Below are 26,384 nucleotides of genomic sequence, written 5' to 3'. Positions count from 1 at the left end.
TCTTCCACTGGGTTTCTTTGATGTGATGGAACATCTTGCAATTCACCTTGTGTACAAAGCCCGTCTCGGAGGCCCAGTTCAATATAGGTGGATGTATCCCTTCGAGAGATAATGGGTCAAAGTTTTTATTTATTCCTATCTAATCACTTATTTTGAAAAAAATCATGCTTAACATAATTTAAATGCAGGTCTATTGGTAAGTTAAAACGGGCTATCAAGCAGAAAGAGAAAGTGGAAGACTCAAAGTGTGAAGTTTACCTTGCTAAGGAAACAACCCATTTATGTTCTTACTACTTTGGGAACGATGTGGTCTGTTTCAATTGACACTACGATGGAGGTGTGAATAATTCTTTGGCGAAGCCGATATCGATTTTCAATCGACCAGGTGATGAATCAAAAAAACGAGTCATAGAATTGAATCAAATGGAGTTTAAATCGGCATCGACACATATGTTGTTAAATTGCCCAGAAGTTCAATCTTATTATGAGTAAGTTCAAATAAAATTGCAGTAATTATTCGTTTAAAATGTAAAGCGACTAACCCAAACTACATTGTGTTGCACAATCTCTTTGTGTAGATACATGGCCAAGAAAAAGTGTACGACCAATTTGCAACGTGGTTTAAGGATTACATAAGTATTATATTTTCTAACACAAAGCTAACATAATTACAAAGTTGCATATTTTATTATTTGCTAACTTTTTATTCTTAACTATTAATAGGTTCATAGTACACATTGTGGTTTTCATGATCAATTTTTGAAGGACTTATCTTGGGGACCCACTAATGTCCATTCTATGGACAAATATGTGGTAAATGACTTGAAATATAATAGCCAAGAATGTTCTAACCATACGAAAACTAACAACAGGCGGGTATGGGTTAAAGGTGATGATGGAAACTAGGCAGGCGTTGATTATTTTAGTGTAATCAAAGAGATCTTATAATTGGAGTATTCTGGTTGGCCCGCAAAAAAATTATAATTTTTGGTGCACATGGTTTGGTCCAACCCCCAAAAGAGGTGCGAGGTATTGAAGAGTATAATATCATTGCAGTAAAGCACACATGGAGGTATGCAGCTTATGATCCTTTCATTATTGCACAAAATGATAAGCAGGTGTATTATGTCCCTTATCCATTGCGACTAGATAAGTTTGATTGGTGGGTAGTAATTAAAACCAAGCCTGTGGGTCGTATGGAAGTTGAGAATGACTTGTCTGCTGTTTTCCAGAATGACAACATATCAAATGTTAACCAAATAGTCGACTCTGAGTTAAAAAATGCACTAGAGCGATGAGGAAGAAGGGCTACACGAGGAAGACGGGGAAGAGGATAAAAAGCAATTAGATATGTGTTTATTTTCATTTTATTTCTATTAAATATGTGTACTTTTATTTATTTGATTGTAAGACTTATAAATATTTGAATACTTAACCTTCCTTTTGTATTAATTTATACTGTAATAGTTAGAAATATGTGTACTGTTATTTATTTGATTGTAAGACTCATAAATGTTTGAATACTTTATCTTGCTTTTGTATTACTCTCTCCGTCTCAATCTATGTGATACTTTTTGCTTTTCAAGAGTCAATTTGACTAAACTTTGAAGCTAAATTGGATTAGATTAACTCAATATTTTAACATTAAAATTTTATTTATTTGAAAACTACATGAAAAGTACTATAAGTTGCAACTTTTCTCATACCAATTTGGTGAAAAAATACATCTTAAGATGTTGGTCAAAGTTCATGTAGTTTGAATCTTGGGAAGCGAAAAGTGTCACATAAATTGGGACAGAAGGAGTAATTTATATTGCAATACTTAGATATGTTTATTGTGTAGATGGCGGGAGATAAGAGGGGTAAGGCTATTGGCAGGTGGACTGCCATAGAAGCAGCCAAATTTTGGAAAAATAAATTCTAGAATTTCAACCTTATGAGGTCGAAAATCAGTCCAGTAGTTGCTATTTTTCGACCTCATGAGGTTGAAAATAGAATTTCGACCTCATGAGGTCGTAATTAGGCCCAGAAAATTGAATTTCGACCTCATGAAGTCGAAAATTAGCAATGTGGTTGCCAGTTTTATCTACCTCATCAGGTCGAAATAAAAAAATTTACTGTTTTTCGACCTCCTGAGGTCGAAATAAATATATTATTTTATAATATTGTTCCAAATTTTCGACCTCATGAGGTCGAAAATAATAAATTTTATTTATATCAAAAATTAAATTTTTGACCTCATGAGGTTGAAAACTTAATTCTTAATTTGGGTTGTAAAATAAATTTTGACCTCGTGCGGTTGAATTTTTTTTCGACCAACCCATTATCGACCTGGGCTTGAGGCCGAAATTTTTAGTTTTTCAACCTCATGAGGTCGAAAAATGGAGTAAAAAAAAAAACTGTTGTTTTTAGTAGTGTAACCCATAATCATCTCAAAGAAGCATGTTCACAGATTATGCAATTATCAAAAGTATAGCAGGTCAATGCGAAAAATGGAGTAAAAAAAAAAAACTGTTGTTTTTAGTAGTGTAACCCATAATCATCTCAAAGAAGCATGTTCACAGATTATGCAATTATCAAAAGTATAGCAGGTCAATGTTACCGGATTGCATCCGAAAGAAACATACTAACAGTTTATGCGATCATCAAAAATGTATATCTCAAACTTGTTAAGTGTTCTCCTAAAGTAGAAGACACTGCTTCCAAGGCGAATCCAGAATACTAAAGAATCTCTTGATTGATGAACTTTTTAAGGAAAAAGATGAAAGCTTCTTAAGTGCGAGGAGTTGTTTATGGAATCTCAATCCAAAGGATCCCACAATCTTTTGCTGTAGGGATAAGGGACCACAATCCACAATCCACAATACGGATTGGTGTTTGTTTGGTGCTCGTGAAAAGTTTGGCATGCATGTGAGTAAAGCAGGTTTATCTTTCCCTTTGTTAGCCATGTTCTATTAAATTTGTACTTGAATAAGATAATTCATTCTCTTGTCAATTCTTTATATTACAAACATCCGCAGATAGTGAAGCAATCAGGACGAACTTGACAACTTGTGAACCTTCTGTGACGTTTGACAATATTTTGAATATTTTTCGAAACGAATTTCTTAGTTGCAAAAATATTTTTGCTTTGTGAATTCTGAAAATAAACCTAAACAGCAAAATTGTTTAATTCATCTATTCAAACCTATAGAGCGTAGATCAAGATGGGCTAAGAACAAATACTATTATCTTAATTCATAATCTGAGGTACTTTTGTCTTTATCTTTTACATATTTCTGTTACAAGTCTGAAAACGTAAATAGCATAACAAATATGTTACTGATGGGCTTTAAAGACCCTTAAACTGTTGGGCTTTAAAGATGAGGTGGTGTGAATGAGAAATAGAGAGAAAATTGAAAATTTGAGCAACGTTTTTTTTAGATAAGAACTTTGTCCTCATTGGTGGTGGAACTGGAGATTTGTGTGCTTATATATAGAACCACATCTTCTAGCTCATGAAGAGTAAAAAAGAGAGTTCTGCTGGCACTATCGTCGCCGCTCGGGTCGGATTGGGATTCATTTGCAGACATAGTTATGGTTGCTATGAAGACTGAATCCCAATGTCAGTTTCAACTTGAATTTTATTTTAAAGCTGTTATAAAAGCCTTGAATGCAGTTTCAAAGATGCCAAGTTCAGATAGCTTTGTTTTCTTGAAATTGTGCTTCATTGTGCCTCAAATTGAATTCATACAGAGAAATAAGCTATTAGTTGCCTTCTTATTCTGATGTGACTTGCTTTATGTGACCTTCCATCGAGCTTTCCAGCAATATTTATTATGTAATTTTATTTATATAGTTATAAGGGAAAGTTTAGTGACTTTTATAGAAAAAACTGTAAGTTCGATTACCATTTGAAAAATTAAAGCGATTCATAAATTTTTATACGTTTATTAGGTCACCCTTGTTGATATGGACTTTGAATCAAGATCTTTGCATCAGCAATTTTTTTCCTATTGAAAGCAAAAAAAAAACAGAAGAGAGAACTCTGTTTTGTTTTCCAAAAAGGGAAATGAATGAATTACACAGGTGAATTAATCTGTTAAGAGGAGGAAAGATTTTTGGTAAGAGCTAAAGCATTGCTAGTTAACTGGGCCACATTAACAATGTAATTCCTAATAGTGGCCTTAACTTTCCCATTATTGCCTTCAAAACCATCCATACAAGTATCTTCATCTGTCAAAGCAGCACTTACCCATGTCATTACGTTTCCCATTTTCTCTTCAAAATCAGGTCCATTTAAATTCTTCATCTCCAACAAAGATTTCTGTAGCTCATCCACTGAGTCTTCCATGTTCTCGACACAGTCCGTTAAGGCATGTGCTTCTGCTGGACCTAAGTTTTGTTCTTTGGACATTATTGAGATTTTGTTTGTGGTTGACTTAGCCCCTTTTAAGCTCACTGTAAGTGCTGAATTGGCCAATTCCATAGGGCTTGTTTGGATGGAATTTGAGTAAGGTGAGAGTGTTTCAATGCACAATTTGGGGTACAATGTTGTCCCACAAGATGTCTTAATGAACTCAGATGTATTGATTTCTGATTTTTTGGCTAGGTCTCTTGTTGCTGTTGATGAGCATATGAATGTAGATATTACAATGAAGTAGAAAAATGAAATAGTGGAATCCATATTCAATGATGGGGCAAAAGGGATTTGGGATGAGTGGGGGGCAAAAGGGATTTGGGATGAATGGTGAGCAAAAGGTTCTTGCACTTTCTTATAAAGATGTAATATTCCAACATTATTTTAATACTTCTTGTGCATATCCACTTTATGGGGCTCATTTTACAGTCACGGGTTTTGGTTCAAACTTCAAAATATTGATTGTTCCACAAAAAAAGCAAAAAGCAAAAAGTAGATAGCACGGGGTGCTCGATTGGACGGCATTCAATGAATTAGTAATATTCTCAAATACTAAGGCCAATTAATATATCTAGGAAACACATACTACCAATATTAATGGATTGCCAGTCCACAGATTTCTGGCCGAGACTGTAACCGATTGTTTCTTTATCACTAAAAATCACAGCATTACATTTTTCTTCTTTAATTCTGACATTTTAAAAATTCTAGCTGTTAGATTCACATTGTACACTGATAGAATTTTTGTCTATTTAAACTTCAAAGTAGATCAAAGACCGGTTTCAATTTGAACAGCATTAAAAGATCCATTGGATAAAGAAATTATGCTTTGGCTTACCTTAGCTTTATCTGGTTGTCTCCATCTGTGTGTAGACAAGAACTTGTTTCTATTTGTGAACACGACAGATGTGGACAGATTTGCAAGAGTGCAGTTAGGCCTGCAGCTTGGAGATCCAATCTTAACATGATGTGAATTTTTAACTTGTGGGAGAATAGTATCTGAACGCTTAAGAGTAGCAGTACTAGACTTGGATATATAGTAGCAAATCCGTGATGTACGAAATTCGACTCCCATATGAAAGTTCCAATGTCTAATCTGGTCTCAAACAATTGATTGAAGCTAAAGTCATACTTCCCAGTAAAGGATACTAAAGATTGCAGATTCACATTGCGGGTGTTTTTGGTATAAAGAGAAATATTTTTTTGGGAAAATGTTTTCACAGAAAGTATGAGTTTCTTACTTATTTTTTAGTATTTGGTAAGTAAGCAACAATAAAAAAATATATTATCCCAAAATATTTATACGGTAAAGGGCCAAATATATTCTTCGTTATACTTTGGGGCCAAATATATCTCTGCCGTTATACTTTGAGGCCAAATATACCCTTCATCCGTTAAAGTTGTCCAAGGTGGACATCTGATCCTACTTGGCTGCCACACATTTAATGAGGTGGATGGCACGTGCCATGCCACGTCAACACCTTCTTTCCACAAGTAAATTTCATAACAAAAAAGATGATATGTAACATAAAAAACGTTTCATTTATTCCACCAAGGTTGCTTTCCTTTTTTCTGGCACTGGTTACATGAGACGATCATTAATTCATACAAGCCGAAAAGGAGTACACGACCACGATTCTGGCCTCAGCTTTCTCATCCATCCTCCCTGAGGCTCTGGTTGAGGTGGCTGCTTGGAATTTGAAGAGGCGGTCTTGGTGACGATAATGGTGGCAATGGTGGTGGAGGAGAAGAAAAAGTGGTGGAAAGAGGGTAGGGATAAAATGGGTTAGGGGTGTTGAGGTGGCATGTCATGTAGCATCCACTTCATGAAATGTGTGGCAGTCACGTAGGATCGGATGTACACCTTAGACAACATTAATGGATGAGGAGTATATTTGACTCCAAAGTACAACGGCAGGGATATATTTGACCTGAAAATATAACTAGGGGTATTTTTGGCCCTTTTCCGATAGTACAGAGGTATATTTGACCCTTTTTCAATATTTATATGTAATCTAGCAAACCAGAATTGACGGGGGATGTGGTGGGGAGTGAGGTTTCGGTGATGGCGGGGATGGTATGGTCAAGGAATATTGGTTGGGGGAATTGGGTGAGTGAGAAGGAGCCAATGAACTTAGAAAGTTACTTTATGGAGCTTTTATAACTGTAGTGTCCGGATCAGCTTGCGCACAACTCGACTAATTCCAAGAGATATTTGTCATCTCCCACCAACAACATGTATCAGGTAACTCTGTCTACCAAAGCTAGGGCATATTGGAAAAAAATTATTTTTCTTATTATTCAATATTCAGTAATCATTGGCCTGATTAATTCGGAATTACATTCTAACACTCATTAAAGAATAAACACTTTCTATCAAAATTTTTGAAGTAGTACTCCTATTAAAGACGATATATGGAGCATTTCAAATTTCATGAGAATTATCAAACGTAGAAAATATTTCAATCTTATTTAATTTATACTTTTGGGGGCAAATATGAAAGAATGTTCTCCCCAAGAAGATGGAATACCAATTTCATAAAGATTCTCGAAGGAACCTGGACATGCACTTAATTGAATGTAGGGTATGTTCGGTATGAAAAATGTTTTTCAATTTCTCATGTTCGTTTGGTCAAAAAATTTAAAAAACATTTTCTTTAGGAAAACCAATTCTTCAAAAATGAGGAAAATAACTTCCCTAATAAAAACAGGAAAAATAAGTCCACAAGTGCATTCCACCAACCACCCTACCACTACCAACCCCCCCCCCCCCCCCCACAACCACCAAACCCTACCACTCCAACCACCCACCCCACAGAAGAATTAATTTTATTTTGAAATGGTTTTTTGCACCACCCAACCCCTACCCTCCAACTACGAAACCCCAATCACTTCCGCAACTCATGCACCACCCATCCCCACCCAAACCACCCCTCAATCACCAAACCCAGCCACTCCTGCAACCCATGCACCACCCTCCCACCCCACACCCTCCCCCTCCCCCTCCGCCCCCAAAAAATTTAAATTTTCTACTGGATTTTTTACACCACCACACCACCCCCGGGACACCCCACCACCCCCTCCATTTTTGTTTTAAGTTTTGAAAAGTTTTTTTTTATTCTCTACACCCACCCCCGCACGCACCCCCTACCCCTCCCTAATTTTCTACTTCCTATTTAATTTTACCTTTATTAAAAAATTATAAAAATTAAAATTTTGCTTGGTTAAAAATTAAAAGTTTGGAGGCTTGTTGGGGAGGGGGGGAGGGTGTGGTTGTGTAGAAAATTCAGAAAAAAAATTAAAAACAAAAAAAAATTAGATGGGGGTGGGGTTGATGTGGTATGGGGTTTGGGGTTGGGGTGGAGTTGATGGGGCTTGGATGAGTATTTTTCGAAAAATGTTTTCTACCAACCAAATCAATATGAGAAAATAAGTAAGAAATTCATTTATTTTTCACTATCAAAATGAACATGAGAAAATAAATAAAAATTCACTTATTTTTCAAAAACACATTTTTCTTTAAAAACATTTTCTTTCCCTACCGAACACACCCGTAGTTGATAAATGTGATAGGACTATCAAAGTGGCACAATTTTCAAGTCCAACTGAAAAAAATATCCATTTGATTTAGATTTGTAAATTATAGATCCATTCAGCTCTCCTAGCTGATTAAATAAATTAAAGGGCTCTCTTTGTTGTTTGTTCCATCTGCCACTAGGGGTATTATATTATCGACTTAAGCGACAGCCAACGTGTATTTCTTCTTATTAGGAACCACCCAGATCTAGTCAACTTAGCAGCCAATTTAGTTTACCGACGTCATATTAAGTCACTTGAATAACCAATTAACTAACAACAAGTTGAGACTAACAGGTTTGAACTGTTGGTCAAAGGCGGCACAGGGACCTTCACTGTCACTGCCATTTAGCCACCTTCACACCACACCACACCGCATTCGTTAAGAATATAATTTGATGTTAGAACTTCAATTTAATCTGGTTTGTCAAAAAGATATATAGCAAAAATATGGTGATTATTGTATATAATTTATTGGATCCTGTTGATATAAGGGAAGATTTTAATTTATTGACAAGATGTGCTTAAAAATTACTTCAGATTACAGGTTTAAATTCTAGATGTAATATTCTAGTATTTTTTAAATCCCCTTATATACTTTTTTTTTCTATGCTACTAAAAATCATGATTTTCAAATGTTACATTAAGTGTTAATTCCCCTGTTCTACTTTTATATCATTTTCTCCACGATTTAATAGAATTTCGTTAAATAAAAATACAAGATCACTATATGTAGTTTTTTCATGGCGAATTGAGACGTAATTTGAGCACCAAGTCACTAAACCAGAGGAAAGAGCCCTAAAAATATGAGGCCTAATACAAATTCATTGGTTTTGGGACTAGAATGCAACATTTCACACCAGTACTACCTGCTAGATGAAAATTGGAAAATAAGAGAGACCATCCGCTTCCCAACTAAAAAACCCCACCTGTGGTCTCCTTATCTTTCTTCTTTTAATTTGTTTAATATAGTTATCCACAAGGCATCTTGGTCGACAGAGTAAGCCCTTCTATCGTATGGTGCCTAGTTTAACTTTCCAACTTATATACTTGGAAGTATCCGACACGGTTTTAGAAGTTGAAGTTTATGAGTTTCTAACAGTCTCAAATTAATACTCCCTCAATGTTAATTTAAGTGTCTTAGTTTGATTTGACACGAAATTTAAAAAAGAAAGAAAGACTTTTGAATCTTGTGGTCTTAAATTAAAAATGTGTAAAGTATCAAAAAGTTATTTAAATCTTGTGATTATAAACTTATCATGTACGATATTTGAATTGTCAACTTACTAAATTAATATAGAAAGAAGCGCTCTTTCTAGGACAAAAAAAAAAAAAGTAAGACACTTAATTTGGGACGGAGAGAATATATGTTAATAACCAAACAAAGGAACGAGCACCACATGAAAGAACCAACACCAATATTTTAGAACCCTTTTTCACGTTTTTGTTTAAAGTTGATTTGAAAAATTAGAATTTGGAAAAAGTGCTACGATTGTGGATTTTGGGGGCTTAAGCTTCTTTTGGAACGACGACATTCAATACAGGATTTCCCTCATAGAATTCTTGAGCATTATTTTGGGAAAGTGATTTACTACAAGGAGGAATGAAAATCACTACAAGAAAGAAATGAGATGGAGATGGGAGAAATGATAAGGATATCAATTCTATTCTATCTGTCCCAAATTCCCAATATCTATTGTTGAAACTTCTAATAAAATTATTTGGCATTATACAAACTAAGTTAAGTACGAGGTAAGATCTGGTTACCATTTAGCGAAATAGCTTGCTAATTGTATCCAAGAAATGACGCAGAGTTCCCAAAAGTGTCCAGTCTTAAATTTTTGTAAAAATGACCTTTAGAAAAATTTCACTGCAAAGAACTTTTTTTTTAACCCACTACAAGGTGAAAACCTAGCAGCTCCCCTTTTATTCATTTAATAATAACTTAAAGTCTTCACATAATAAAGCAAATGCAATAAAGGTAAAATATATATATATATATAAAAATAAAATAGCTCCTCATCTTTGTGTCCACGCCAATTAGGGCCAAAACCCCTAATTTGGAAACCACACAAAAATCATATAGAAATGTTGAGAGAGAAGCTGCAAGTTTTGATTTCTCTCTTCTTGGTCTCTTGGGCTTCCATCTCGTTGATTTGCTTGCTAGGTTGGGTTTGTTGATCACTTCTTCTCGTCCACACATCATTGTAGGGTATATCCAAAGGTTGGATCTTGCACTTCTTATTAGGTACCCTTTCTTTTACAATTGAATGCAACTTCTTTTTGATCTCTTGTTTCTTCCATTACTCTTGTGTTCCTGTTGATTAGCTTTCTTTACATTGATGTGGATCTGCTTGCATATAAAAAAAATTGTGTGATGTGTTGTTGTTGCTCCTTTGCTTGTATTCTTCAATTTGTGCTATTTCTATCTGTTGCATTTGTCCTTTTTGGCCTGATGCTTGTAAATTATCTAGTATAAATTTAAGAACCTATTGTCATCAGGATCTTATCTCAAAGTATCTTTGCATCGGATAGCTCAATATCAGTGATTCAACAGATTGAGCATTATACAATGTAACACACACTGGATCACTTTTAATGAACTAATCCAGACGAAAGTTTCTCTGATGAGGCCATCTTTTGTGATCCCAACCCCATGTCTCTGTGTGCTCTCCAATTTGTCAATGCATATTGTCACCTATCTACTTGTTAATGTAAACCATATGCTTGTTTTCCTAATTATTCCTGCAAAATAAGAAACAAGGTTAGTTAAATTGTTGTTTTCCATGTTCTCCTGCCCAAAGGGCATTTGAACATGAAAAACACAGTTGTTCCTCCCTCTTCTCCTCCATTCCTGTATCTCCTGCATGCTTTGATTCTCAAATAGGGCAGATTTAGTTTATCACTGTTGATTAGCCTTCTTCCTTTGGCTTCCAAATCCCGAAAAGACTCTGCATTTACTTCTCTCTCATTCAAAGCTACATTAGCCAGGTGGTCAGCCAATTGATTACCTTCCCTCAGGATATGGATGAATCTAATTGTTCTGTTATTCATTTTCTTCCAGATCTCTTCCACTTTATTAACTATCATCTGCCAAGGTACTTCCCAGAACTTTAGAATGCAATTCGTCAATAATAAGGAATCAGTTTCAATAGTCATTACTGAAATTGTTTCTCCACCACATAGTTTACTGCCTGTATGATAGCCATAGATTCTGCCTGAGTATTAGTGCACCTTGGATTGGTCAACTCCTTAGCCTTAGTAGCAATTAGATCTCCATTCTCATTCCTTACATAGAAACCCCATGATCCTCTTCCAAGATTTCCTTTAGCTGCACCATTTGTGTTACATTTGATCCAAACCCTATCTGGTGGATTCCACTTCAACTAGATTAATTTACTTCTTGGATTGTAATTCTGTAGCGTCTGTACCATTGTGCTTCACCTGTAGGAAACATATTGAAAATTTCCTCTCCTCAGTTTCATAAACATGACAACGGTGTGCATGATTTGATACATTACTTTCACATTGGACATCTTTCCCCCATGCTTGATAACATTCCTCCTTTTCCATAGCTCCCACAAAATGATTGATGGTATTGCTTGAAATATGTATTTTCCATTATTGTTCACTGAGGTATCCCACCATTGGTTAATCACTTGGCACAGCTGCAAATTCTGTATATTTATACCCATAGGCCTACAAAAACTCTTCCAAATATATTGAGTTGTAGGGGACTGTATGAATACATGTGAAATAGTTTCCACCTTTGGATCTTCACAACAAAAACATTTGGAAGGAAAATGGATACCCTATTTCTTCACCACATCATCTAATGGCACATTAGATTGCCATAATCTCCAGCTAAAGAAACAAATCTTCACTGACAAGCCTTTAATCCAGAACTTCCTAAACAAAATATTAAGATCCTTCCTTTGCCTAGTTACTTGGAAAGTTGTCTTCACTGAAAACGTGCCTCTAGCCTCCAACTTCCAAAAGGGCTTATCAAGTACTTCATTATTTGATGGGGGCTTTACATTTTGAACAATATGATCAAAGAACTTTTGTTGCCCATCAGGTATAAATTCTAGGTTTTGCCTATAAGGTAGAAGTTCGGGATATTTCAAGAAAGTGAACCTGCTCAATTGACCATAAGTTCTGCCTTATAGGCAAAAGCTAGAACTTACGCCCTATGAGCAACTATAGTTTTGCCTAGCAAATTTTCTGACGCAGATGTAATTTTTTTTTTTTAAAAAAAAACAAATATGTTAAGCGGAGCCTAAAAATCAAGATCACCTCTTATGGAGACCATTTTTGAACTTAACCCTGCTAGTACTAATAGGCCTCAAGCAATTGTAACTCTTTTTTAGAATCTTTCTGGAGCTTTTTGTGGTTACTGAATATCAAAAACAAATTTAAATATTTTCTTATAATGTCTTACATATAAATGCATGTGTTTCTAAGGCAGCTAAGTGGATGAAGAAGTTAGTGAACCGCAAGTTGCGTCCCATGAACTATAGAATTGGGGACATGGTCATGGCAAAGCTTAATCCTCGCATGATCAGAAGATTGAGGTTATAATTGACTACAAAGCTAGGCGAAAATAAGGACAAAAGTCGCTCGCATTTTCCTCATCCACTAGAACGGGCAGCGTCCGAGGAGGCCATATGGGAATGGTATGAAGAATTGTGGCAATTCAAAGACAAGATTCGAGAGTTTATATAACAACATTGCACCGTGATCGTCACAACATCAGGGTGAGAAAGTGTGATGACCCGCCACATCATCATTCTACCTAGGTGCCACTTGACATACATCTTTGTGACGTGGGATGATTAAATTGTTATGAACAATGAGAATTATAGCAATGGTAACGAAAAATAAGAACAAACAATCTTAACGTGAAAACCCTTGAAGGAAGAGAACCACGATCGTCACCAACTCTTATCAATCTCAATAAAAAATGTATTTATATGATACATAATTATGATGGAAAGCCATGTATATATATAGGTTGCAAAAGAACCTAAACCCAGTTGATCATGCCTATAAACATAATAATTCTCCCACTTGGAACTGATCTATCTTCCGCATCGATCATCGTAGAGTTGGTGACTTCAGCTAACTCCTGGTTATCTAGGCCAAGAGAAGCCGAGCATGTCTCCAACTTCTCAATAGTGACTGATTTAGTTAACATAACTGCCAGGATTCTCATCAGTGTGAATCTTATCCATTTTGAATGTCTTCCTCCAAAAGTGAGTAAATGAAGTGATGAATGACACGCAAAGTTCTTTGCCAAATGAATGACACTTTGATTGTTGTTGTGTAGCCTGTATTCCACTCTTTCTTGCCTAAGTTCATTCAATAAGCTTTTTAACCAATTCATCTCCTTACATGCTTCCGTTGCAACAATATATTCTGGTAGACAAGGAAGTGACCTCTTGTTGTCTTGAGATCCAACTAATTACTTCACTTCCAAGAGTAAACACATAGCATGTAGAAATCTTCCTGCCATCAACATTTCTAACCATATCTGAGTACAAAACCTTATAGCCTGATTCTAGCACCTATGTATAGCAAATACCTCTTCTTCGTTTCTAATGTTACATCTCGTCTCCCACAAAAAGCTAGCATGTCCCGTACCTTGTCATATATGCTCGTAAAATAATGGTGTTTTTACGTTAATAGAAGGTGCAAGCTATGATGAGGATTTGTCCAGGGGTTAAAACTCTTGTTAGAAGTGTGGTTTCATATAAACAAGGTTTTAAGTTCATGTATAATAAGAATTGGAAGGACTAAAGGTTAATCGAATCGATGACGGAGCAAATGCACTGGACAGTGCAACTCGACGAGATGGTCGATGAACCGTTGACTGATCGACGGTCCGTCGTTCCACAGCGTCGAGTAGCCCTCTGAGAATCAGAGGCTGCCGCCAATCGACAGTTGCAAGTCGACGGTATCGTCGAGCTTGCCGTCGACTGTGAGGCGGTGGAAATTTGTCCACTTACTATAAATAGAGGGACCACGACTTGGGATCAAATTTTCTCCAAAACCCATATTTCTCTAGACTTTTCAAGTCCTCTCACTATCCTAATTCCATCCATTAACATCCTAAGCAATTTTAAGAGAAGATCAAGCCTAAAACCTTTAACTAGGTCATGGAGGGAGCTTGTTCTTACTTCTAATTGAAGTTGTGGTGGATAGCCTTAGAGTAAATTGTGTGAGGTGAAGTTCTTCAAGTTATAAGGTATTATTTTCACTTTATTTCTTATTTTGGGTTGATGTAAAGGCTTAACAAGTTCCAAATATGAAAATAGTTGTGAAGGAAGGATCATAAAGTATGGTGTCAAGTTGTTGGCTATGGATGGAATTTCCTTAACCCCAAAGAGTCTCAAAGATACGTTATATGCATTGGTATACACGAATAATTCGGCTTAACTAAGGTTATATATCGCCATGTAGGGGCAAGGGACGAGCGGGCTTCAGAATAAGAAATTCCTTCTAATAGCAGATCGACGAATAAAGGTATGTAAGGTTTTCGTTTTCATTATTTGTTTGGCACGAATCCAATTGTACCTTCTAACGAACATTCCATAAAGAGATTACTCCATTTCTATGACTTGTTCTTCAAATTTTAACGCCTTAATTACCGCATTGATTCTTGAGATATTATCATATTTATTGTGATTAAGTTATTCCTTCAGTTCGATACGAGTTTTTATAATTCATTCGGAGGTTACTGACCTTACGTCACGTAGATGTGCATACCACTGCAGTGGGCATGTTATGATGATAAACCGGACGCGGGATGCCCCGGACGTGGGATGCCCCGGACGCTGGATGATGATATGACGATGATACGATGAAGATGCTATTGTATGTATATAATTGCATATGTTTTCGAACTCATGCATTGCATATTGTACGTTCTTAGATGGATCGGCTTACTTCTATCATGTTCATACTTATGTATTACTTATGATATTGTTTCCTGCCTTACATACTTAGTGCTTTTATCCGTACTGAAGTCCTATCCTACGGAACGCTGCATTTCGTGCTACATGTCCTGATAGATTCACTGAGGGGCAGCCACAGTAGGACGTCCAGCTTCAGCGGGTGTCCGCAAGTGCCATTACTCCGGACTTGCTATATTCGATTTACTTATGTGGTCATGATATATGTGCATATGCTATGGGTACGTCGGGGCCCTGTCTCGACCTTTACGCTTTTGTATGTACACTCTTAGAGGCTCATAGAGGCTCATAGACATAGTGAAATATGTACATATTACGTTTTTCCTTGTTGGCTATGGTATGATTTGATACTCTTTTGATAGCCTTGCCGGTTTTATGACGCTCATGATGTTATAAAGTTGGACCCTCGTACTCTAAAAAAGTTCGCATAAATCGAAACGGGTGGAGTAATTTTTTATCATGCATCAGACCTGGGTGAACGTTCTAGCCTTTGATTTTCTAGATTTTGGATTCGTTAAAATTGCAGTTCAAATTTAATTTTATTAGTTTGATTTCAGATTGATCAATTTGGTTATTTTGGATTTTCGAGTTTAGGCCAATAAATTGAGCTGTTTTTTTCTTCTTCTTACGGAAATGAACATCAAAATAAAGTATGCATGTCAAATTGTCTTAACAATTTCTTATTCTCACCATAATCATCCAGATTAAATAAAATATTCATGCAAGGAATGAAGCCATTATCAAGGAAGTTAATTCCTAGCAAAAGAAGCATTAAAACCTGGGAATAAATAAGTTCAAATATAGTAAAATTATGTCCAAACAGAAAGTTTTATGACAACCTAGAAGAAAAATCACAAAGTTACTCCTCAAATTAACCAGTTCAAACATAGTTGAACTATAACCATATACATCATATTTTTAATAAAAATTAAAATTAGCTATGAACTTCGTCGCTAATTTATTGTTAAATTGCTCATAGCTGAAATTTTCATGATATTCTATCAAATCCGTTGTTAATCCTACTTAGTGGCGAATTTTAATTATATAATCTGTCCGTGCTAATTTCTGTCTTTTTTTTTTTTTTTTATAGTAATATTCAAGTCAACCACCACTCAATCTTATAATTAATATGCTTCCTTAAATAGCTAGTGCCACAACTCCTCAAAGACAATGGAAAATATTTTATGATCGACCACAGTGAATGCATATTATTTTGCACAATTCAGTAGCCTAATATGTATAGTACTAGCAGTACATGCCCGTGCGATGCACGGGCTGAACATGTCTATTCATTTTAATTAGCTAATCTTTAAGGTTTGTATTTTGAAAATAACTTTTGAAAATATTGTAATTGTTATTATATATAGCAACATATACAAAATGTATTTTATGTACCATCACTTTAGTTATAATTAAAAAAGGGAGTTGATGGAATTAAGTCTTTGAGATGGAAAGAGTCGGACTTTTTTCTCATTATCATGACAATGAAAGTTGTTCATCGATGTAAAAGAAAATTAGTAAGAATATGAGGGGAAATTAATATTTTGATTCTAAATTTTTTCTTTTAAATTCTTTAATATTTTATATGTATACCGATAGGTTGATATCCATTTCAATTAAGTAACTGTTCAGATCCAAATATAAGAACCATTGTTGTATATATTGAATTTTTTAAAAGAAAAACTAATAAAATATTTTTATTAAATTAATTTAAAAATATATTATAATTTTTTATGTTAACAATTATAGACAAAACAAATTGTTACAAAGAAATCAAAATTAGAAAGATATATGCTATATCATTAATCACCAAATTTTAATTCTGAAATGAAAATATAAAGAAAACAATAACCAGAGACTGCAAAGGAGAGTAACTAAGTAAAGTATTGACAATAAAGGAAAACGGGGATAAAAGTCACTCCCTCCCTTCACTTTTACTTGTCGACGTTAACATATCAAGGAAAAAAAAATCTTCTTTTTATTTTACCCTTCACATTAATTATTCATTTTCAAATCATTTTCTGAGGCTATTGAGACTATACATCAATAAATATGGATATTATGATAAAATATAGTACACTTTATTTATTAATTCTCAAAGAATGTGAAAAGTTAAAAGTGAACAAGTTATGTGTAGGAGAATTAAAATAACTTTTGATACAAATTTGCATTGCTATTGTTCGTCATCTCTTCAAATTTAAAGTATTGACAAAGAAGAAAAACGGATATAAAAGTCACTCCCTCTATTTATTTGTACTTGTCCACGTTAACATATCAAGAGAAAGAAACTAATATGGTAATTATTAATTAGTATGAACTTCAATTATGTTGATTGTGTATAAAGATAACGACTCTGCATATATTATAGGCATATATATTTGTATACATATCATCCTTTTTCTTATATTCCTTTATTTATCATGACGACTATCAAGCTAGGCAACACAAGAAGAGTGAGGAGAATCATGCAGAAGGGGCTGTCAATTAATTTCCATAGAATTAATGAGTGAATATTTGTGTGTTCTTATTATTAATTTTACCCTTTAATTACTCATTTTCAAATTATTTTCGAAGGCTATTGAGACTTATACCAATAAATATGAATAATATGGTAAAATATATATTTTCTCTGTCCCATATTACTTGTCACTTTCCCTTTTGCACGCTCGTTAAGAAATCAGAAGTAAAAGATGTATTTTACTATCTTACCCCTATCTCTCTTCAATAAATACATTCTAATCAAAATTGACTATTTTCAAGAATATTTATTACTGAGGGTAAGATGGGAAAGATTTAATTAATTTTATCTTGGTTTTGTAAATGAACAAGTAATTTGGACATATATTTTTAGTAATGTGGCCAAGTAATATGGGACGGAGAGGATAAGATGTAAAACATTTAATTAATTTTATTTTGGTTCTGTAAATGAACAAGTAATTTGGACATATATTTTTAGTAATATTGAGTACTTCATTTATGAACAAGTAAAAGTGCACGGACGAAATAAATATATGTTGGACAATTAAAATTGAAATGCATACTTGTATACATGAGCAGAGAATAAATATTCAGTAAATAAATAGTTTAGTAATGTGGCCAAGTAATATGAAATGGAGGGAATACTTCATTTATTAATTTTTAAAGAATTTGAAAAGTCAAAAGTCAACAAGTATAAGTGCACGGAGGAAATAAATGTGTCGGCGAATTAAATTTGAAGTGCATACGTGTATACATGAGAAGAGATAAATATTCAGTACTATGACATATGACCACGTGGGATAAAAAAGTAGTTGGTTAAAATGTACAATTTATATACCTTGTGGTACAAATTTTATTGCTGTGTTAGTCCTCTCTTCACACTTAGATATATTAGAAATAGAAAAGAAGAAAAATATAGAATAGAAAATAGACATATATTTTAGTAATGTGGCCAATAAGTATTAGTGCACGAAGGAAATAAAGGTGTCGGAGAATCAAATTTGAAGTGCATACGTGTATACATGAGAGGAGATAAATATTCAGTACTATGACATATGACTACGTGGGATAAAAAAGTAGTTGGTTAAAATGTACAATTTATATATCTTGTGGTACAAATTTCTATTGCTGTGTTAGTCCTCTCTTTACACTAAATAGAAAAGAAGAAAAATATAGAATAGAAAAATAGACATATATTTTTAGTAATGTAGCCAAATAATATGGACGAAGGGAATACTTCATTTTTATTAATTCTTAAAGAACGTGAAAAGTCAAGTATAGTAATGTGGCCAAGTGATATGAGACGAAGAGAGTACTTTATTTATTAACTCTTAAAGAACGTGAAAAATCAAGTAATGTGGCCAAGAAATATGGGACGGAAGGAGTACTTCATTTATTAATTATTAAATAACGTGAAAAGTCAAAAGTGAACAAATAAAAGTGCACGGAGAAAATAAATATGTGTCGGATAATTAAAATTGAAGTGCATATATGTATACATGGGAAGAAAATAAATATTCAGCAAAAACGTGAAATTCAAAAGTAAACAAGTAAAAGTGCACGGATGAAATAAATATGTGTCGGAGAATTAAATTTAAAGTATATACGTCTATACATGAGAAGGAAATAAATATTAAGTACTATGACATATGTTTATATGGGATATAAAAATAGTTAGTTGAACTGTACAATTTATATAACTTATGATATAAACATTCATTGCGTGTATAATTTTTAAAGCCTATGGTACAACCATGGGAAGCTGTGTTAGTCCCTTTACCACATTTCTATATAATAGAAATATTGATTGGTTTAGTAGGTTATTGAACTTAATATTGGGTATATGAAACTAGACAGGGAACTTAATATTGGGCATATATGAAACTAGACAGGGATAAATATTAGGTATTCTCTCTGTCCCAATTTATGTGACAGTCTTTACTTTTTAGACTAATGTGACAGTCTTTACTTTTAGTTAGTCCAAAAAGAATGATATCTTTTTATATTTAGTACTTCCTCCGTCCCATAATAAGTGTCACTTTAGCCAAAAACACGTATATTAAGAAATCAATAATGCAATGCGAAATTTTACTAAACTACTGATATATAATAAAAATAAATTATTTTTTCCTCTTGATTAGAGCATGCACAAGTAATAATCCTTTTGATATTGGAAATCCAACAATACCAAGTTACTATCTGACTTTTTCAATAATAATTTAGATGTTACTTTAACCAGCCAATTTATGTTTTGGTTTCCTAAGGTGACACTTATTAAGGGACAAATTTTTTTGGCTAAGGCAACACTTATTATGGGACGGAGGGAGTAATGATTTAGCTTTAAGCTTCTCATTGTACTCTTAATGAGATGATTTATAGTCACACAACTATATAAGACTTATTTTAGAGCACAAGTTTCAAAAGTCTTCATTTAATTCTTACATTTCGTGCCCAGTCAAACACTTTCACATAAATTGGGACGGAGGGAGTATAATTTGGGATATCTGGAAATCGAAAACCCATCCGGAATTTGAAAATTTTTAAAATTCAAAGGAGAGAATTCCAAAAATTTGAATATTTGTTTGTGTTTCGGATTTGTACAAATTATGCCTACCCCTACGTGCGACCCCACCATGCAAACAAGAGCCTAGGTCCTACAAGGAATGTCCTTCTCAGCACGCCAGAGGCACATACATGAACTAAGGCGAAGGACCGGAAGAAAATTAACCTTTTTTTTGTCATTTAATTTGAACTGTATAAGTTCATTTCCCTATCCCTCTTTACACACAAAGTTTTATTATGTGTGAGGCATGTCAAGTCATATTTGTACGAGACATTTGCTTGATTGACAAGTGGATTGATGTAGACCCCACTTTCCAACCAGTCTTTTCTTTTCTATTTGCAGTTCACTATTGGTTATCCATTTTTTTGCAACATCTCTTTTTTAATTTATCTCAGCTCTCTCTCTTTCACTTATATTTTCACAGCTATTTTTGATAGTCCTATCAAAAAGATGGATCAATACCATTATTATTTATTTCTCTACCCTTGTTATTCATATACTCATCTGTGTTGTTACGATTCATTTGGTTGGCTCTTTCTTTTGCAATTAATCATTGTATCCCTCGACCAAATCAATAATAAAAAATAATCGTTTTGCCTGGAAAAATAAAATTAAAATCTGTGAAAGTTCTCATTTAACATCTCAAAAATTGAACTCAAAAGATAAATCTTGAATAAGAAACTCACGAAATTTATATTTGCAGTAATCATCGGATAGACACCAAAGCAACGAGAAAATTAACAAATATGAAAAGGAAAAAATTGCTCAGTAAATTCTTCTTCTAATCTCTAATAGTTTTACCAAAATATCTCCTCCTTATTCATGAGCAAGTGAAAGCACACCTATAAATACTCTAAAACCTCTATTGTCATTGTCTAGCTTCAATCTTCTTCTTTTTAAAAAAAAAAAAAAATTTTGAAATTCTATAACAGTGTTGAGCTTATTGTTAAAATTCTTTTAGTTATGAAGTCTAAGAATTAACCAAAAAAACATAAATAAGGAAAATAGACTGCAACCTTTATAGGGTCAATCTTTTAAGGAATAAACTTCATGAATGATCATATAACTTTGCATTTTTTCCACCAAAGTCACATAATTATACTTTTTAGCAAACAAATTCACCTTTCTATACAAAATTCACAATTGCCCGAAAACTTAACTTTCTGATGCGTGATAATTTTTTACTTCTATATTTTAACAATTTTTAATCTAACAAATACAGATCCAATTAAAAGAGGACTGATCTGGTCCAATTTTTTGGTCTTCAATGAGTGATGATCCATAAAAAAAAATTGTAATTATATAACCATTTATAAAACTTACCCATTTTTTAGAAATAGTACAAGAAAACACTTAAAAAAACTGGATTAACATTACTCCATTTATCTCTATTTGATTTTTGATAAATGAAAAACAAAACTACAAATATAAAAGGGAAGACAAAATATACAAGATGAAAAGGGGTGTGGAGAAGAAGAAAAGAGCGGAACAGAAAAAACTCACAACGGGAATTTGAGGAAATAAAGCTGAAGGAGAGAGACTACTGACAAGGGCCACAAAACACTTTGTCAAAAAAAAAGTTCCCTCACACAAGTATGACTTGGCATGCCTCACCCAAAATAAAATTTTTCAAAGTTTTTCTATAAATTCAGAATCCTGCATCCCTAAATTCATCATCACTCAAATAACTTTATAGTTATTGATAGACAAACAAAAACAAAAAGGCTTAGAGAAATTAAATTAAGAGAGATGGAAGCTACTCACTATATCCATAGCCATTTTCTTACTGTTTTTCTTATTTTAGTTGCCTTGATCACGTCTTCTAATTACTTGGACCCAGTTTCAGCGGCAAGGCCAGCTTCGGGAGAAACAAATACGGAGTTTATAAAAACATCTTGTAAGTCAACAACTTATCCAAACCTTTCATTCAGTTCATTATCAAGACGTTCAACTGCTATTGGAGTTTCCCCTCAACTTCTAGCCAATGAATCCCTCACTATCTGTCTGGAAACAGCCCAATCAACATCCGCTATGATGTTGAAGTTGGCGCATGGCCAAGGCATGACCTCGAGAGAGGTCGGTGCCATGCGCGACTGCGTCGAGGAATTAAGTGAGGCAGTCGATGAATTGAGGAAATCTTTGGGGGAAATGAAAGAGCTAATGGGAAAAGATTTTGACCTTAAAATGAATGATATACAAACTTGGGTTAGTGCTGCCTTGACGGATGAGGATACATGCACTGAGGGGTTTGGGGGAAAAGTCATGAATGGGAAAGTTAAGACTGTTGTGAGGGGAAAGATTCTTGAAGTTGCACATTTGACGAGTAATTCCTTGGCTTTGATCAATAGCCTTGCTGCTCTTCACGGCTAAAGTTAAACGACAATTTTATATATATATATACTATACGGCGTTAATCTTTTTTATAGAAAAAATGTACTTATCAGTCCATGCTTAGTTGATTGCTGTAATAGATAAGATATCTGTTTCAGATGAATTTCTTAAATGAAAATGTTCCATGCATATGCATATTTGTAAAAAGTTACTCCAATTTCCTGAATGATACACGGTGCATCAAGAGTATATCTTTGAAGATCTATTACTCCACATCTTCCACTTTACGTGACGCAATTATTCCTACAATTTAAATATCTTAATTTGATTAAGTACGAAATTTAAGAAAATAGGAGAGACTTTTAAATCTTGTGGTTTTAAATTAAAGATGTACATAATGTATCAAAATATTTTGGAAATTTTGTAATCTTAAACAAGCCATGTAGAATGTTAGAATTAAAGAGTTATCAAATATAGTAAATAACATTTTTTTTTAACGGAGTAAAAGAAAAGAGTAAAACACTTGAATTGAATTGAAGGAAGTATCATAATTTGGAGAGTCAAATGAGTGTTTTTTCACTAAAGGTTTTGCAAATACACCCTTCGGTTCACAATAAGTGGTCTTTTAGGGTTTTCATTTTGATCTAAAATAAGTGTTCATTTACATAATCAAGAAAGAATTAATTTTATTTTTTAAATTTGCCCTTATTTAAAAGTCTTTTAAAATTACTTCAATTTTCTATGAAGGGTATTTAGATAAAATACCTATTTTTTTAGGAGTAACACTTATTATGAACCGGAGAGAATACTTTTTTATTACTATTTTGAATTATAAACTATTGTAACTTATATAATTTTTACATAATATCTAAGTAGGTAAATTTTATTTTAAAAACTTAAAAGAACCTATGTCTAAGTTCATACTAAAACTTAATTAATTTAACCTTCATCTATGAGTGAGTTGTTGGGCTGGACAACAAGGAGGGAGCGAGCTAAACTTGTGTCAACACCAATGATTGGAGTCCGCGATTTTTGTAGGACAAAAAAAAAAAGGTTGAATCAAACTAACAAAAAAAAAAAAAAACATAAGTAGGTTTCACGCACTATTTTAGTGCGTGAAAGAATCACACTTCAAAAATAAGAGTTTGGCCTTTCACGCACGAAATTTGTGCGTGAATGAGCCCAACATTTTTCTCCTCCAAAAGTCTCATTATCCACTTTGTTCATTGGACTGAACAAACTTGTGAGGGGCCCAGACAAAGGTTTTTGTTAGTTTTCTTCACTTCCTTTTCAGAATTGTTCTTTCCCAATTCTACTGAACGTGGAGGTGTAGCACTGCATTGCCATTCAGATGCATGATTTCTTGCTTCTGACAAGAACTGTAAAAATGTGCAACTCGTAAATCTTCAAATGTAATATGGCTGGAATTGAGAGGCAGATTCAGAATTTGAATTCGATGGTTTCAAGTTTTAATAAGTTTCTTCGAAAATTTAAGTAAAGGTGACCTTTGAGTTTGGAAATTACTAGAGGTGACTTGTAGGGATCACATCAAGTCAAAACCCAATTAGATTTGGGATTAAGAAAATTGGGGTTGAAAATGTATTTTGCCAAACTTGTTAATCTTTTATAAAATACAAAAAAGACCCCAAATCATTTAATCCAACCCCCCATTTATTTCAAAATCAACATCGGTCCAATATCAAACCAAACCACACGAACTTCATTCAAAATAGGAACTGATCTCAACTGCTCCTTCAAACTTTCAACTTCAAACCCACGAACTGATCTCAACTGCTAAATGTGCTTCTTGAAACCGTCTTCAACCTCTTCAAAAGCCGAGTCTCATACGAACTGCTGCTCTCCATTTCTCTCAGGTAAAATCGCTCAACTTTTTCTTCTTTTAAAGTTAGGGTTTTGAAATCAAAGTGAGAAAATGATGATTTTGGTCAGAGAAGATGAAGAATAACATGGGTTTGTCTGCAATGTTGTTTATTTTGTTGTTCAATGCTTGAGAAACCCTTATTTGCTATATTTGTTCGAGTTGTTGGGGTTTGTGTGTTTGTAAATAGTGTATGTGGTTGTGAAATTCTGGTTTTTGGTGTTGTTTGTGTTCTCGTTCTCCTTAGGAGTTCGAAAAAAGGGCTTGTTAGGCTTGACAAAACCCGCATTTGCTCTATTTGTTCCACTTGTTGGGGTTTCTGTGTTGTTAAATAGTGTATGTGGTTGTGAAATTATGATTTTTGGTAGTTTTTGTGTTCTTGTTCTCCTTGGGGTTTCGAAAAAAGGGTTTGAATTTTTTTTGGATTTTTTCCAACAGCTGAGTAAGTTGTTGCAGCAACTTCAGCACTTGTTTGACAGTTGAGGTTGGTTTATTTTGTTTAACTTGTGATGATTGTGTGTTTGTATTGAAACAAATGTTTTTTCTGGTTCAAAAGTTAGAGTTTTGAAATAAAAGTACGAAAATGACTAATTTTGGTTAAAGAAGAAGAGGAAGAACATGGGCAGGGTGTCTATGCAATGCTGTGTATTTTGTTCAATTTTTGACTGTTGTGTGTTTGTAATACACTGATATTGCAGCCTGACAGTGAAATAGATGTTGTTGTCCTATTGTTGTTCTTGTAAGGCTTAGGAAAAATGGCAAGGCCATTGTTTTGTTTTTTGTTTTTACCCAACAGCTGAGTAATCTGTTGCAACAGATTTCTAATCTGTTAGTAAAAATCCAACAGTTGCTAAGGTTGTTGCAGCAAGTGAATATGTTGTTGCAACAGATTTAAAATCTGTTGAAAATTGTTAAAACAGTTGCTGAGGAAGCTGCAGCAATTGTTATGAAGGTTTCCAACAGATTAGTCTGTTGGAACAACTCAATCATATGTTCCAACAACTTTACCAGTTGTTGCACCAGATTATCCATCTGCTGGAATTAATCAATACAGTTGCTGAGGAAGCTGCAGCAACTGTATTAATATTTTCCAACAGATGTATAATCTGTTGCAACAACTTATGAAGTTGTTGGAACATATGATGGAGTTGTTCCAATATATTACACACTTGTTGCAACATATGCTTCAGCTCTTGTAAAAATTCATTATTTATTTACTTTAAATGGTGCACAAATCAATTGAAAGTGTTTTTGCTTATCTCCTGTGTGCAGATAAAATGTCTTCACGAAAAAGAAAAGGGGAGGAATCATCGAAATCATCTACAGTTAGTAAAAGAGCTAAGGGGCCATCATTAGATGATCTTGCTGAACAGGCAAATATTCTTTCTGATCAAACTACTGAACAGGAAACCTCTCAAGTAGGAGTTTCTGGCCAAGAAAGTAAAGAAGATCAAGTAGATGAACAAGATAAAGAAGAAGAACAAGAATAAAATAGAGAAGAAGAACAATAAGAAAATAAAGAAGAAGAAGAAGAAGCTGAAAAAAAAGAAGCTGATGAAAAAGAAGAAGAAGAAAAAGAAGAAGATCAAGAAGAAGAAGAAGAAGAAGAAGAAGAAGAAGAAAACAATGCTGAAAATGAAGAAGAAAAAGAAAAAGAAGAAGATGATGTAAATAATGATGACAATGAAGAGGATAAAATTGCATCTTTTGAAAGGTCGGCGACCGGGGCTGTTGATTCTTCTATTGGGACTGATATTGACAGACCTTCCACTGATGAAGTTGTCAAAACTTTCAGTATTGAGAAGTTCCGTGTGCAGATGCCGATGGATAAACTAGGTGATTTGAATGGTGATCTTGTTGTAAAATCAGTCATAGGCAAGCCCTTTGATCACTTTAGGAAGATACTTCAGGAGGAGGACTTGGAGGATTTCTTCAGGGCCACATGTTTTGGCATGTATCTAGATTTGCCTGAGGACAACAATGCAAGGTTTCAAATGACCATTGTGTATGGTCTTCTCAAACGAAGAATTATTTGCAGCAAAACTGATGAGATATGGATAAACTACTGCGGCATGCCAGTTTGTTTTGGCATCAAGGAGTTTTCCATAATCACCGGACTGAGGTGTCATGATCCTTCTCAGCCTCTTCCTACAGTTACATTAAAGAAGGGAGCCATGACACCCA

General features: G+C 34.1%; 2 protein-coding genes and 1 long non-coding RNA gene across 3 annotated transcripts; 2 read left to right on the top strand and 1 right to left on the bottom strand.

Moving 5' to 3' along the window:
- Positions 1 to 3,971: 3,971 nt before the first annotated feature.
- Positions 3,972 to 4,776, bottom strand: LOC132631742 (21 kDa protein-like). Its single transcript, XM_060347437.1, has one exon. The coding sequence runs from the start codon at positions 4,664 to 4,666 to the stop codon at positions 4,082 to 4,084; it is 585 nt and encodes a 194-aa protein (XP_060203420.1). The 5' UTR covers positions 4,667 to 4,776; the 3' UTR covers positions 3,972 to 4,081.
- A 5,211-nt stretch (positions 4,777 to 9,987) lies between these two features.
- On the top strand, positions 9,988 to 15,310 carry LOC132631741 (uncharacterized). Its single transcript, XR_009579049.1, has 3 exons — positions 9,988 to 10,223; positions 14,438 to 14,500; positions 14,734 to 15,310. It is a non-coding gene; the product is annotated as an uncharacterized LOC132631741 (long non-coding RNA).
- Positions 15,311 to 21,441: 6,131 nt separating this feature from the next.
- On the top strand, positions 21,442 to 22,558 carry LOC132633989 (21 kDa protein-like). Its single transcript, XM_060350326.1, has one exon. The coding sequence runs from the start codon at positions 21,740 to 21,742 to the stop codon at positions 22,358 to 22,360; it is 621 nt and encodes a 206-aa protein (XP_060206309.1). The 5' UTR covers positions 21,442 to 21,739; the 3' UTR covers positions 22,361 to 22,558.
- The last annotated feature ends 3,826 nt before the right edge of the window (positions 22,559 to 26,384 follow it).

This window comes from Lycium barbarum, chromosome 3 (genome assembly GCF_019175385.1).
Source record: "Lycium barbarum isolate Lr01 chromosome 3, ASM1917538v2, whole genome shotgun sequence".
In the NCBI taxonomy this organism is placed as follows: domain Eukaryota; kingdom Viridiplantae; phylum Streptophyta; class Magnoliopsida; order Solanales; family Solanaceae; genus Lycium; species Lycium barbarum.
This window is presented reverse-complemented; position numbering and strand designations above follow the sequence as displayed.